Here is a 16,357-nt window from a genome sequence, read left to right as displayed (position 1 = left end):
GAAAGTGTAAAACTTTGAAAGTGTGAAACATTCAGTTTTACAGTTTTCTTGATTAGTCAAGGGTCATGTGGAGAAGGCAGGCGAATGGGGTTAAAGGGGCGAGATAGATCAGCCATGATTGAATGGTGGAGCAGGCTTGATGGGCCGAATGGCCTAATTATGCACCCATGACTTATGACCTTATGAAACATCACCCATTCTTTTTCTCCAGAGATGCTGCCTGACCTGTTGAGTTACTCCAACACTTTGTGTCTATCTTCAAGACATACTGATCTTGAGTCTTCTCAGAGCTGGATGAGGGGAAACATCAGAGAGCTTTGATATTCATCCTCTGCCACACAATCCTGGCTGCTGCAATGTAAAAGAACCAAGTGGAGTCCAGAGCTTAGTTTTAGTTTAGAGATGCAGCGTTGAAACCAGCCCTTCATGCTGACCAGTTACAATGTACATTTATACCAAGACAATTACCAACCTACAAACCTGTACACCTTTGGAGTGTGGGAGGAAACTGAAGATCTTAGAGGAAACCCACATGGTCACAGGGTGAACGTACATATTCCATACAGACAGCATCCGTAGTTAGGATCGAACCTGGGTCTCTGATGCTGTAAGGCGGCCACTCTGCGCTGCGCCATTGTGCAGCCCAAGAGATGTAGAGGTAAAAATGCGATGTAAAAGAGCCACGTGCTGTCCAGAGCTGTGGATGCAAAATGTCTTTAATCTGTTTTTAATTTGGATGGAATCTTCTCTCCTTGGAAAAACTCAATACTTTGAGTTTAGGTGATTGTCCTTGAAGTTTCTCCAGGAGAGAGCACTTTGAGTATTTATAGTTTTAAGAATAAAGATAACAGCAAGTGATGGAGTATACATTCAATAGTTACAATTGCATATTTTGCTTCACTACTTTGTGCAAATGGTTGCATCAACTTACATATTTACAAAGGGAGCATGTCTTTACTGACAAGATTAAGAAAACAAAGATAGACACAAAAAGCTGGAGTAGGCAGCATCTCCAGCGGGCCGGGCAGTATCACTGTGCTGGCAGAACTCAATAGGTCAGTCGGCATCTGTGGAGGGAAATACCTAGGCAACATTTTGGGTCAGGACCCTTCTTCAGACTGATGGAGAGGGAAGAGAGCTGGTGAAGAGATGTGGGGGGAGGGCAATCATTGAAAAGCAATAGGTGGATACAACTAATGAGGTATGATTGGCGATATAGGTGGAGAGAGTTACAAGGGTTCGAGATGAAATGAAGGCAAAGGGTGCCTGATAAATAAGGAAGAGTAATGGGCCTGCCCCACTTAGGCGATTTTTCAGGTGACTGTCAAGTCGTAGCAGGTCGCTGAAAAACCGACGACTGGAACGGCGACTGTCAGAGTGGAACATACACACACATACACACACATACACACATCACTTTCTTCACCAGCCCGTTATGCAGGCGGGGGACAGGGCAAGTGGGGGGAGCGCTGTCTGAGTGAAATTCACGTGGTGAAAAGCCAATGTGATACAGACAGACACCACGATGAACAGGAAGGTTGGCGCTGTAATTAAGACGGTGAAAGCACAGTGTACGAGAAGGTTCAGTTCTTTAAAAGGGGGGGGGAGATGGGGGGGGAAGGGTGGTGAAGGGGGAGACGGGGTGGGGGGAAGGAATGGAGACAACTTTTAAGAAGCCAGAGATACACAGCAGTGAAGCTCGCCGGACATTTAACATTACCGGTCGGTTATCCTTGGTTCTGAAAACTAATGTTCGCGTTTTTTTTCCCAATGAGCCAATGAAATTCACCGGTCAGCACCAGTGACAACCTATGAGAACCTACGACAACCTACGACCTCCTGGCGACCCACTACCACTGCACCAACGGCAAGAGGATTCTCCAAGGCATCAAAATTCTGGTCGCTGCTAATTTTTCAACATGTTGAAAAATTAGCGGTGACCAGAAGGAAGCCGCGACTAGTTACGAGAATGCGGGAACTACTCAACACCATGCAGGCGACAGCCCATCAACCTCTGGCGAACATGTGGCGACTTTGTGGCGACCTCATAGTCTCCTGTAGTTGCCTAAAAAGTCGCGTAAGTGACCCGTAAGAGTGAAATATAAAACTGGAGGGAGGATATGGATGGAAGGGGTTATGCAGGAGGAAAGAGGAGGAATACAAGGAAAATTGGGGCGGAGTAGTATAGTTGGGAGATGAATGGAAGGAAAAGGAGAAAGGAACAGGGTTAAGGGGATGAGTGGGTGAAAGGAGGATGTATAGAGGTGGGGATGGGGAGACAAGGGTCAATTCCAAGGGGGATCGGGTGGGGGGAGGGGTTGCTTGAAATTGTACAATACAAAGTTCATTCCGAAGATAGACACAAAGTGCTGGAGCAACTCAACGGGTCGGACAGCATCCCTGGATGAAAAAAGATGGGTGACGTTTCAGGCCGGAATCCTTCTGGGTTACTCTGAATTACTCCAGCACTTTATGTCTAACAATGTTGTGCCATCCCCAGCTCGCACCACCTCCCCCAACACTTACGCTTACTATGCCACCCCAAGGTAATGCTGTGAGGACTGACTCTCTAGGTCAGCGTTTCTCAACCTTTTTACCCTTGCGGAACCCTTGAAATAATTTGCATGTCTCAGGGAACCCCTGAATTGGGGGTTGCCGGGCCCGCCGCCATTTTGAGATCATCAGCCACGCCTGCGCAGTTGGCCCGCTGACATTTTGAGATCGCCATTTTGACCAGCGTCATAATGGCGATCTCTGGCATCACAACAGGGGGGGGCTCGTCAGCCGCGCCTGCGCCGTTTGGGGAGGATTGCCGGGCCGGGATCGCCATTTTAACATCCAGCGTTGTGTATACGTGAGTGCTACTGGGGGTATATTGCGTTGGGGGAGGGGGGACCTAACGGGTCCACGCTTGGTCTAGTGTCCTAGGGGAACCACGGTTGAGAAACGCTGCTCTAAGTAACCAAATAGCTCAACATTATTGGCTTAGCTGAGGATGCCTGAGGCTTCGTTCGAAGCAGACCAATTAACAAAGCCCCAATGTCTGCATGTATGGCCAATGCACGGCAAGACTACTGAAGAAGGATCTCAACCTGAAACGTCACCTATTCCTATCCAGAGATGCTGCCCAAAGATCCTATAGCAAGCAAGATAGATCAGTCGACGAAAAAGACGTAGTACGGTCATGGGCAGATTCATGGGTATTTTCGGCCCCATTTCCGTAACCGGCTTCCGTCTCCGCGCCAAAGATCCCATAGCGGAGCAAAGATACTAGTGCGGAGACGGAAGCCGGTTACGGAAACATCCTCGTAAAAATAAAAGTTATTTGGTAAAAATCTTCTCCTCATTTTCAGAATGATAATTTATTAACACAAACTGTTCCCCCGCAACGTTGATTACACTGCGAGCCGGGTGGGGTTACTGAAATTGATGAAAAAGGGCCCACGTTCTGCTCTGTTGCGTACTACACGTCAGCCCATTGCATTTAGCAGGAGTGGTCTATCTTGCTCCGCTATAGGATCTTTGATGCTGCCTGTCCCGCTGAGTTACTCCAGCATTTTGTGTCAATCTCATGGCAATCTCAGTTTATAAACCTTATTTCCTGAGCAGCTTTCTTCTATGAACCAGCCGTAGTACTCATTCATGTATTTTTAATTTAATTTTTTTATTTTTCTGAAGCTTATTTTTCTCCCTACACACGCCTCCACCGGTCCCCCTCCTCTTGGACTCTCCCGGAGAGCCTTTTACCCTCTTTAGACCTTTTCATTTCTTACTGGCGACATGACATCAACCGTTTCAACTTTTCCACTCATCTTACCTACTCCAACCTCTCCCCCTCTGAACGCACAGCCCTCCGCTCACTGCAGCAACCATGATATTATCATCAAACCTGCCGACAAGGGAGATGCCATGATAGTCTGGCGCTCTGACTTCTACTGGGCTGAGGCCAGACGACAACTCTCAGACACCTCCTCCTACTTATCCTTGGACCACGATCCCACAGATGAGCACCAAGCCATCATCTGACAGACCATTCCTGATGTTATCACTTCCGATTGTCTGCCTTCCACACCCTCCAACCTCATCATTGCCCAGCCCCGCACGGCTTGGTTTCACCTTCTCCCCAAAATCCATAAACAGAATTGCCCAGGCAGACCCATTGTTTCTGCTTGCTCATGCCCCACTAAATTCATTTCCACAAACCTCGACTCCCTCCTATTCCCCCTGGTCCAATCCCTCCTGACCTATGTAGAAAATACCTCACACGCCCTTTGTCTCTTTAATGACCTCTGTTTTCCAGAGCCCCCATTCTTTCATCTTCACTATGGATGTTCAGTCACTAAACTTCCACCCCCCACCAGGAAGGCCTTAATCCCCTCCGTTTCTACCTCGACCACAGAACCAGCCAATCTCCCTCTACCAACTCTGCTCCGCCTAGCGGAGCTGGTCCTCACCCTCAACAACTTCTCTTTCGACTCCTCCCACTTCTTCCAAATCCAAGGCATAGCCATGGCCACTCGTACGGGCCCCAGCTGTGCCTGCCTCTTTGTAGGATATGTTGAACAAACACTGTTCCAGGCGTACACTGGCCCTATTCCTGAACTCTACCTCGGCTACATTGACAACTGCATCAGTGCTACCTCCAGCACCTATACAGAACTCACTGACTTCATTAACTTCACTACTATTTTCCATCCTGCACTCAAATTCACTTGGATCATCTCCGCCAACTCCCTGCCCTTTCTTGATCTCACCATCTCCATCACAGGAGCTAGACTATTGACTGATGTCTAGTATAAACCTATTGGCTCCCACAGCTATCAAGGCTACACTTCTTCCACCCTGCCACCTGCAAAGACTCTATCCCCTACTCCAAATTCCTCCGTCTACACCTCATCAGTGGCCAAGATGAGGTGTTCCATACCAGGATATCTGAGATGTCCTCATTCTGTATAGAGACCGGAGGTTCCCCTCTTCCATCATAGATGAGGTCCACATACAGGCCTCCTCAGTATCCCATAGCTCCGCTCTTGCTCCCCCTCCCCCCAGTCGCAACAGGGACAGTTTCCCCTAGCCCTCACCTTTCACTCCATCAGCCGTCACATACAACACATAATCCTCCGACATTTTCGCAACCTCCAACGAGATCTCACCACTAGCCACATCTTCCCATCTCCCCCTTTTCCGCCTTCCACAGCGACCGTTCCCTCCGCAACTCCCTGGTTAACTCATCCCTTCCCACCCAACCCACAGTCAACAATGGCCTATTGTTTGCCCCACATTTCCTTGCTTATCATTGTTTGCATATCTTCCATTCATTTCCTCTAAGTACTGTCTATATCTCTCATTCCCCTTTCCCCTGATTCTCAGTCTGAAGAAGGGTCTCAACCTGAAACGTTACCTATTCCTTTTCTCCAGAGATGCTGCCTGACCAGCTGAGTTATGGGCCTGTCCCACTTAGGTGACATTTTAGGCGACTGCAAGAAACTATGCTGTCGCCACATGGTTGCCACATGTTCGCGGGTGGTTACTGGGGAGTCGCCTTCATGGTCGTGAGGAGTTCCCGCATTCTGGGAACTAGTCGCGTCCTCGTTATGGTCACCGCTAATTTTTCGACATGTTGAAAAATTAGCGGGGACTAGAATGAAGTCATCATGGAGAGTAGCGAGAATTCTCGTGCTGTAGGTGGGTCGCCAGGAGGTCCTAGTGGGTTGCCAGAGGGTCGAAGGTTCTCAGAGGTTCTCGTAGATTGTAGCCGGTGCTGACCGGTGAATTTCATTGGCTCATGGGGAAAAAAACGTAAGCAGTAGTTTTCAGAACCAAGGATAACCGACCGGTAATGTTAAATGTCCACCGAGCTTCACGGCCGTGTATCTCTGGATTATTAAACGTTGCCTCCACTACTTCTCCCCCCCTCTCCCCCCCCTCTACCCTCTCCCCCCCCTCTACCCTCTCCCCCCCCCCCCTCTCCCTCCCCCTCTTTTAAAGGACTTACCATACACTGTGCTTTATCCATCTTTTTACAGCGCCAACCTTCCTGTTCATCGCGGTGTGTGTGTGTATCACCTTAGCTTTGCACAGTGTGAATTTTTTAGACAGCACTCCCGCCGCTTGCCCTGTCCCCCGCCTGCATAACGGGCTGGTGAAGGAAGCGATGTGTGTGTGTTCCACTCTGACAGTCGCTGTTCCGCTTGCCGGTTTTTCAGGCGACTGCCGCCAACTTGACCGTCGCTAGCAGTCCGCTGAAAAATCGCCTAAGTGGGACAGGCCCATTACTACAGATTTTTTATGTCTGTCTTCGGTTTAAACCAGCATCTGCAGTTCTTCCCAACACCAGCTATTTTTAATTGCAGTTTTTAATTTCAAAACGTATTGTGGTATGTTTTTTGGAATAGTTCCAAAACGAAATATTTAATATTTTTACTTTAACTACTGCTGTGTCACCATAACCAGTCTGAAGAAGGGTCCTGACCCGGATCGTCACCCATTCTCCTAACCAGAGTTGCTGCCTGTCCCACTGAGTTACTCCAGCATTTCGTGTCTCTCTTCTGTTGGCCCCCTGGACAGAAACCTCTGCCAGGAAGGGCAAACTCTGGGGTTTCTGAATAACAAGGCCGGTAAAGCATTTTTGCTAAAGATTCCCCCAAAATCCCAACTACAAAAGCTGGTCCCAGTGTGAGTCTACATCTTCAATCTCTGTCGTTAACTATTTACAACATTTTGGGGAAATAATTCAAATCCCATGTTGACGGAAGTAATATGTTGTTCCAGGTGTTTGACCACATCCCATTCTGGGAGACTTCCTGAATATGTTTCTTCCGCTTAGTGATTTCAGGGACTAGTTTATACCTGCCTGAAATGGCTGTATTATTCATAGTGTTTAGCAACCTACTTCCTTGCTGATCCATTGCAGCACACTTCCTTGAGTGGTCCTACCTTCTTCCTAGTTACCCTCTTATTTTTAATAAAGGTCTACAAATCTTTGGGATTTTCTTTAATCCAACTCACCAGGCCATTTCATGGTCTCTTTTGGTCCTTCTAATCGCTTGCTTTCTCCTTTCTTTATATTCTTCAAACGCACTGTCTGAGTCCATTCTCTTAAACCTTGCAAGCGATTCCATTTACTTTTTGACGACATTTACAACCTCTTTGATCATCCAAGATTCCCTTACTTTGCTCACATTATCCCACCTCTGTACGGAGTTTGTACGTTCTCCCCGTGACCGCGTGGGTTTTCTCCAAGATCTTCGGTTTCCTCCCACTCTCCAAAGACGTACAGGTATGTGTGTAGGATATTGTTAATGTGTGGGGATTGCTGTTCGGCGCAGACACGGTGGGCCGAAACTCTAAGCTCTAAAACTCTAAACTGGAACAGGCCGGTTCTGAACTATGATCTTTAAATAACTCTCATGTGTCAGATGTAAACTTAAGGGCCTGTCCCACTGTACGAGGTAATTCAAGAGTTCTCCCGAGTTTCCCCTCATTCGAACTCGGGGAATTACGGTAATAGCCGCTCGTAGGTACTCGGGGCTCTCGTGACCATTTTTCAACATATTGAAAAAACTTCACGAACTTACCGCGTTTCCCGAGTATCTGCCATTAGCGTTACGAGTCGCAACGAGACATCCTGAGCTCCGACGTACCCACCACGTACATTCTACGTACTTACCACAAGCTTGATTTTTTTTTAACTCGGGAGTGCTCTTGGGTCAACTCGTATAGTGGGACAGGCCCTTTACCCAATAATACTCAGTGCTCCTCCCCACTATCCAAGCCCCTAATGAATAATAAATCATAGTCCCAGCTACTGAACCAGGCTCTAAGTTCACCTGTTTGCTCCACAATACTCCTTGCATTGAAATAAACACGCTTCAGCCCATCCGCATCACCGTATTCCTTCATTCCTGCTTGTCCTTTCTGTGAGACTTATTGATCCTAACCTGTATCTCCCCATCACTCTATCAAATTCTGACTCTGGTTCCCATTCCCCTTCCTCTCTAGTTTAAACCCTTCCAATTAGCACTAGTTTTAATAGGAATCTAGGGCGGTGGATGTTTGGAACACGTGGAGGTTGTTGTGGTTGGAACACGTGGAGGTTGTTGTGGCTGGAACAATACCAATGTTTAAGAAGCAGTTAGGTAGGTACATGGATAGGGCAGGTTTGGAGGGATATGGACCAAACACAGGCAGGTGGGACTAGTGTAGCTGTGGCTTGGTAAATGTAAAAATTGTCCCTAGTGGGTGCAGGATGGTGTTAATGTGCAGGGATCACTGGTCGGCGCGGACCCAGTCGGCCAAAGGGCCTGTTTCCGCGCTGATTCTCTAAAGTAAACTAAACTAAACTAACGGTTAAACAGTTATCGAAAGATCTTACAGTACAATAATCCAACTGCAAGGAAAAAAATTAAACCTTCAGACTTGAAAACAAACGAATGCTGGAAGTTATTAGTCATGTGGCAGCACGGTGGGTGGTGCAGCTGGTAGTGCTGCTGCCTCACAGCGCCAGAGACTCGCGTTTTATCCTGATCTCTGTGTTGAGTTTGCACATTTTCTCCCTGTGACAGCAAAGGTTTCCTTCAGGCGCTCCAGTTTCCCAAAGGTGCAGGTTTGTGGGTTAATTGCCACTAGTGTTTAGGGAGTGGATGTAAAAGTGGGATAATGGGAAGCTAGTGTGGTCGGGTACTCAGTCATCATTGTCTAATTGGTGGGCCATAGGGCCTGTTTCCATGCTGTGACTTTCAGTCAATGTGCAATCAAACATTTAAATATCCCCACACATACCTTGAGCATTCCCAGGAAGGCTGAGCCATCCTGACCTGCATTGTACAACCCTGAGTATTCCTTACAGACAATATTTATGTTCCTCATTGCCCATGACAACCAATATTATCATCCCCCCAATTGCTCTCACCACATCCCAGTTACTCCCTCATTTCCCCCATAAATTTGGGATAACTCTCTCCTCATTACTGCATTCCCACCAGTTCTTTAGATATCATCCGCAAATCCAGAGCCATAATGTCCCACGTATTCCTCAGGCATTCGGTTTTCACCAAATCAGGGGAGTGTTTGATGAATGTCAATCATCTTCAAACTTATGTCAAAACTCTGCATCTTGCAAACAAGATTAAGCGAGCGCAACTCAGAGGGAACACTCTGTTTCTCCCTGAGGGTGAAACCTCCCTAAGGCTTTATCATGAGTGTGAGTAGCTGCCTGGGGTCATCAGAGCCTGCCTTTGCCTGGTCTCCATTGTTGCCATCCCAAGAGGCGGTGCTGGGCATAACCAGTCTGAAGAAGGGACTCGACCCGAAACGTCACCCACTCCTTCTCTCCAGAGATGCTGCCTGTCCCGCTGAGTTACTCCACCTTTTTGTGTCTATGCTGGGCTTCCAACTTCTCCGATCAGCTTTTCTCTTTGGCCGTTCACAATATTACTACCTAGTGAGTGCCCATCTTCTGAGTCTCAGTCTGCCCATGTCCCTGATTCATCCTTCCATTGTTCCAATCCCACTGTCAGCTTCTCATCCATGTCTTTCCTTCTGTATCTTCATTGGGTTGTGAGCCACCCAAGTTGTAAACTGCTGGGTTGTGAGGAATGCCTAGCACAGCCCAAGCTGTGCTGAAATCAATCATTTCATCACAACGTACCGATATGACCAGGTCTTGAGAGACTTCGGGCGACCACAGTGGCGCAGTGTTAGAGTTACTGCCTTACAGCGAATGCAGCGCCGGAGGTCCGGGTTCGATCCCAACTACGGGTGCTGTCTGTACGGAGTTTGTACATTCTCCCTGTGACCGCGTGGGTTTTCACCGAGATCTTCGGTTTCCTCTCACACTCCAAAGACGCACAGGTTTGTAGGTTAATTGGCTTGGTATAAGTGTAAATTGTCCCCAGTGTGTGTAGGATAGTGTTAATGTGTGGGGATCGCTGGTCAGTGCGGATTCAGTGGATCGAAATGCCTGTTTCCGCGCTGTATCTCTAAACTAAACTAAACTAAACCAAACTAAACTAAACTAAACTAGGGTTAAGTAGTTGGCCTTCTCTGGGCAGGCACTAATGACAAGAGGATATATTCTTCAAGGTTAACATGGCTGCAGAAGTATCAGCACCTCATATTCCCACATTATATATCCTTCCAGGCACCAAGGGAGAGTCAAAGCTGAGAATAGTTATTTAAATTACTTTTTGTGATTTATTACCTGTTGAACAAGGAAATGTTAAAGTTATATCAATACAGTGACTCGATTTCTCAGTGTGGGTGTAGGTTCCTTTCCGTACTTTATTGCAACATAATTTCATTTATTTTCATGTACACAATTTCCTTCACAATACTGCCATCATCTTCCAATAATTTTAAAATACAATTATTACTCTTAAACAATTTTCAGACCAAGTTTTTTATTCAGGGTTTACATGAAATATTAACAGCAATGTACTGATAAAGCAGGACATCATTCTTCACTACTGAGATGAGCAACAACTGTCCTAATATTCAGTACTACCCATGGTGAAATTATGCTACATCCAAAATTAACTTTAGAAAAACATGCAGGTATGTCATGTAAAGATTGTGTATTGTTTGATCAAATTTCATAAGTTGTTTATTAAATTGGGGCGAAGGTTCAGGTTTAAGTTTATTATTATCATATGTACCAAGGTACAGTAAAAACCTTTGCTTTGTATGCTATCCAAACAGTTCTGATACAATCAGTTCAAACTCAAGCACAATCGACAGAGAAAAGGGAAAGATACTAAATGGAGAATACAGTTCTCGCCATTGTAGCAGCATATTATAAGCGCATTAATTCCTTTGACAAAGATAAAGAGGATAATGTTTAACTTTTGACTTGCATCGAAGACATTCTTCATCCATTTGCACCTGAAAACTATTCACAGATCTCAACCTGCACACAGAATTGGTTGGAGATCTGGGCCTCATAGCTTGGGTAGATTACAACCCAGTGGTATGAATATGAATTCTCCAATTTTAGATAACTAATCAACAACACCCCACCCCCACCCAAACCCCCCTCCCCACTTCCCTGTGTCCAACCTGGAAACACACCCATTTCTTCCACTATCCTGCTCCTCTTTCCCCAGCCATTGTCGGCTACCACCTATATCTCATCTTGTGGCTTCACATTTCACGTCTCTTCTCTTCTTATCTCACAGCTTTTTGTCTTCTTCCCATCTCTGGCCTTTTCCTGCCCATCTGCCACTCCAAACTCCTGTCACCGTATCCACCTATCACTTGCCTGGGTTTGTCCCGTCCCAACCTCCCTCCCAGCTTTCTCCCCTCTACTACAATCAGGCTGAAAAATGGACCCAACCTGAAACGCCACCTATCAATGTTCTTCGGAGATGCTGCTGAATAGCTGAGTTACTCCACCACTTTGTGTCCTTTTTGTAAACCAATATTTGCAGTTGCTTGCGCCTACTTTGGACACTGAAGAAGGGTTTCGGCCCGAAACTTTGCCTATTTCCTTCGCTCCATAGATGCTGCTGCACCCGCTGAGTTTCTCCAGCACTTTTGTCTATCTTCTACATTGGACACGTTACCTGCTCCTTTTGGAGTTGAATTTGGCACAGTGGAGCACTGGAGAAGGATTACCGTATGGTTACATTGTACCGAGACGGTGCTCTGGCGGCTGAGGCGACGTTCTGGCGGCGGCGACCTGGATCCGGGGCTCGGCCGCGGGCCAGTGGATGACAATGTCGGGAGCTCGCAGGTTACAGGCTGGTGCCTGTTTTCCGGAGCACCCGTTGCAACAGCTGCGGGCAGCTTCGACCACCCCCGGGCCGCGGAGCTTGAACCGCGGGACTGATACCATCGCCCGGTGGGGTATCGCCTCGGCGCAGAGGGAGAAGAGGAGGGAAGAGACAGTAACTCTAAGACTTTTGCCTCCATCACAGTGAGGAGGTGTTTGGTGAACTCACTGTGGTGGATGTTAATTTGTGTTTATTGTGTTTTGTTATTATTACATGTATGGCTGCAGGCAACAGCATTTCGTTCAGACCGAAAGGTCTGAATGACAAATAAAGGATTCAATTCAATAATACATTGTTGTCGGAAGGAACAGCAGGTGCTGGTTTAAACCAAAGACAGACACAATATGCTGGAGTAACTCAGCGGGACAGGTCACAAACATCATGCAGACGATCAATAAACAGTCGGCATTCCAGTTCTTTATTGTTCAAGGCAGGAAATAAGGAGAACTGCTCCTATTTTTGTTTGCACAGAAGGAAATACAAAAGATAGCAGATATTACCCAACCTGTTCAGTCAGGGGGTTTTACTCCATTGCTGTGTCATCCAGGAAAACAAAGCAACCTTAGTGTAAGAATAACAATGAACAGTAGACATGAAAATCGTCCCAGAAATAGCAGAGATCCACGTGTCTTGAGTGGGGAGAAATTAGCACGAGTCAACAAATGGAAAAATGAAGATAGACACAAATTACTGGAGTAACTCAGCGGGACAGCCAACATATCTGGAGAGAAGGAATGGGTGACATTTCGAGTCGAGACCCTTCTTCAGACTGATGTCAGGGGAGAGGGAGACACATAGATAAGGAAGTGTAAGGTGTGAAAACATGACAAAGGGGACGGAGATCAAGATAAATGTCGAAGAGATCATTATTAGCTGGGAGAAGGTAACAACAAAGCAAACAGAGATAAAATGTAAACGAGGACAGTCAGACTAGTCGGAGAACTGGGAAGGGGGGAGAGGATGGGGAGAGAGAAGGAAAGCAAGGGTTACTTGAAATTAGAGAAGTCAATATTCATATCGTTGGGGTGTAAGCGAAATATGAGGTGCTGTTCCTCCAATTTGCATTGTGCCTCACTCTGACAATGGAGGAGGACCAGGATAGAATGGTCAGATTGGGAATGGGAGGGGGAGTTAAAGTGTTTAGCAACCGGGAGATCAGGTAGGTTTAGGCAGACTGAGCGAAGGGGTTCAGCGAAACGATTGCCGAGCCAATGTACATTGCCCTGTACATCTGGGATATTGAATAGAATCCTATTTGCTTGCTACACAGCTGACATTTGCAACATGATTCATATGTTGAAACGAGCACACTGAACCATCAGGCAGTTTGCAACACACACAACACTACACACTCACCCCATCTACCACACTTGGCCAAAAGACAATAAATTATAACCAGCTAAATTCGGGGAATGAAAGTTGATCTTCTTTAAGCAGTAGCAGATGTCTCAAATCTCTCTAGCTCCAGTCTGGAATAATTCCAATACATTAGGCAGAGTGTAGTTAATCTGTGAAATTCTTTGCCACAGGGGCTGTGGAGGCCAAGTCAGTGGATATTTTTAAGGCAGAGATAGACAAATTCTTGATTAGGGTGGGTATCAGAGGTTAAGGGAAGGCAGGGATCAGCCATGATTGAACGGCGGAGTAGACTCGATGGGCTGAATGGCCTAATTCTACTTTTACAACTTGCGAATGTGATATTCATGGCAACAATGAACTGAGGCACTGGGAATGAAAGTAGCACCCTGCTGTGTGGTTTCGGGAATGAGTGGAGGATTTTTTTAGAGATACTATGCACAGGCCCAATGAGTCCATGCCGACCACCATATGCTAGTTCTATCCTCCACACTGAGGACAATTTACAGAAGCCAATTAATCTACAAAACCTAAGATAGACACACAAAGCTGGAGTAACTCAGCGGGACAGGCAGCATCTCTGGAGAGAAAGAATGGGTAACGTTTCGGGTCGTGACCCTTCTTCAGACCGAAGTCTTTTTGTGTCCATCTTCGGTTTAATCTAGCATCTGCAGTTCCTTCCTGCACATTTAATCTACAAACCTGTGCGTCTTTGCAATGGGGGCGGAAACCGCAGTACCCTGAAACATTCCCACACGATCACGGGGTGAACGGACAAACTCCATACAGACAGCATGTGCAGTCAGGATCGAATCCAGGTCTCTGGCGCTTTTATATGACAATCCTACTGCTCCACCACTGTGGCGTATGAATATTTTCAGAGACAAATTTTGCTTCCTGAATACCCAGTGCGTCTATATATACATGGTTTCAAGCTTCTCCCTATCGGCTTTATCATTTCTCCAGCAGTTAATCTTTCCTCGTACATTCTATTTAATGATTACCTAACTGCCAGGTGATGCTATAGTGATGGGGATCAAACAGCATTGCCCAGAAAGGCTATGGAAAGACGTTAATCGGATAATGCGTGGGTCATGGTGGGATGTGTGGTGGCCAACAAATATTTTGAAGTTAAATTCACCTCAGTAAAATATTGTATCACCCAAGGCCAGAGTAGACGGGAGCCAGTGTACGGGTTAAGATCGACAATGGGGGAGGAAGGCACTGCAGGTCAGGCCACTGACTTGTGGTGGGGGTAGATGTCCAGTAATAGTTGGTGATAGTGTCGGTCAGGTACAAGAATGTAGAGTGTGACCAGGCAGCATGTGGGTGGGGAGATGGTGAGGGTTGTTTCTGTCACTTCCTGTTCTTGCTTCAGATTCCCAGCATCTGCACATCTTTTGTTTTGGTTGGCTTGTTCCTAAACTATTTAGTTTTTTTCTTTCCACTAACGCTGCCCAGCCTGCTGGGCGTTGTCGGAATTATCCCTTATTTCAGATTTCCAGTAACATGGCATTTCTTGGCATTGGCATTGGGTTCGGCCTTTCTCAAATCCACCCTGTTTCATCCTCCCTTTCTGCTGCCGTCCATGAGAGAGATCAGCTGCCATCCACTAGCTTGCAGCAAGCTTTCTCCAAGTCGATGACAACCCATGTTATCTATTTCCTCCGCAAATATAGGAGCGGCACGGTGGTGCAGCAGTAGAGTTGCCGCCTTACAGCGCCGGAGACCCGGGTTCGATCCTAGCTACGGGAGCTGTCAGTCTGGAGTTTGTATGTTCTCTCCCCGTGACCTGCGTGGGTTTTCTCCGGGTGCTCCTGTTTTCTCCCACACTCCAAAGATGTACAGGTTTGTAGGTTAATTGGCTTCGGTAAAGATTGTATATTGTCACTAGTGTGTAGTGTGTGCTTGTATAATGGGGATCGCTGGTAGGCGCAGACTCAGTCGGCCGAATAGCCTGTTTCCACACTGTGTCTGGGGAGAGGTCAGGGACTTGAAATGCTACTTCTGTTTTCTCCTCCCCCAGATGCTGTTTGAGCTGCCGAGTGTTTTCAGCATTTTCTTTTTTTAATTTCAGATTTCAGGCAGTTTTAGCTTTTGACTTTGCGTCAGCTGTTTGAACAGTAGAAACCTGGAGAGGAAAGGAAAGGAAAACTATCAAAGTTTATCAAAAATAACATTTGATGATTGTTTTCTGTTTTCTCAGGTGAACATGGTGAAAAGGGTGATCTTGGTGAACCTGGAAAAACAGGAAAACTGGGACCTGCTGGATCAAAAGGTATGATGTACAATGCAACCATGATATTATAAAATTTCCAGGGTCATCTAACTGCAAATTAGATGGATCTAACTGCAAATCTTACTGCAAACTGTCCCTGAGCAGTGGCAGCCCAGGCTTACAGCCAGCGTGGAGAAGAAGCACTATCTCCACCGCTCCGGGCCGGTGACCCGTCAGTCCAAGGCTGTCGGTTAACCTGGCGGGACAGACAGAGTTGAGCTGGAGTTAGCGCTTCTTCTCCGCGCTGGCTGTAAGCTTGGGCCACCACTGCTCCGGGCCTGTGTCCCGTCAGTCCAGGGTCACTCCGGACATCTCCGGCCGCCCCCGAACAGGGATGGGACACTCGGGAAGGGATGGGGACTGTCCAGTAGCAATTCAACAGCTCTTGCAGCGCCGGAGTCCCGGGCTCGATCCTGACTGCGGATGAAATGCAGGTCTGTACACATGCAGCAGTTCAGCTGCCGAGAATGTTTATCGCGAGGGACCTATGACCTGGGCATGCGCAGTCGGAATACCAAACCCGCTTACTGGACTCTTGAGGAACTAATTGAATTTGACTTCCATTATTTACTGCCAGATTCAGCTCACACTGACTGCCCTCTTCAGTACTACGTTAAGGATATGAGGTGGTGGAGGATAGGTTTCCATGGATATCGCCTTGCCAAGACCTTGCTACTTACCTCTGCTGATTAAAGCAAATGACTGCACAAGGATTTGTGTTTCTCAGTACAGTACTGGTAAAAACAACAAGCTGAATAACTACCTAATACTATTGCAAACTTCAGTGAATCCCCCTATGTTTTATTCATTCTATTGTTTCTATTTCCTTTTAAACAAGACTTGTTTCTAAATTCTGCTGTCGTAAACACACAAAGTGTGTTATTTGGAAGAAATCCACTGAATGTGAAAGTAAAAGGATATTAGTTTTGAAAATAAAAATGTGCCATGAATG

The 16,357-nt window shown here is 46.7% G+C and overlaps 1 protein-coding gene across 1 annotated transcript in view; it reads left to right on the top strand.

The window, feature by feature from the left end:
- Window positions 1–16,357, top strand: part of colec10 (collectin subfamily member 10) — an 86,159-nt gene that overhangs the window by 27,435 nt on the left and 42,367 nt on the right. Inside the window, exon 3 of the mRNA XM_033019201.1 lies at window positions 15,334–15,405. Coding sequence (XP_032875092.1) covers window positions 15,334–15,405 — 72 coding nt within the window. The remainder of the gene's footprint in view (window positions 1–15,333; window positions 15,406–16,357) is intronic.

Source organism: Amblyraja radiata, chromosome 4, assembly GCF_010909765.2.
Source record: "Amblyraja radiata isolate CabotCenter1 chromosome 4, sAmbRad1.1.pri, whole genome shotgun sequence".
Taxonomy (NCBI): Eukaryota; Metazoa; Chordata; class Chondrichthyes; order Rajiformes; family Rajidae; genus Amblyraja; species Amblyraja radiata.
Note: the sequence above shows the minus strand (reverse complement) of the source record. Positions and strands in the feature narration are given on the sequence as shown.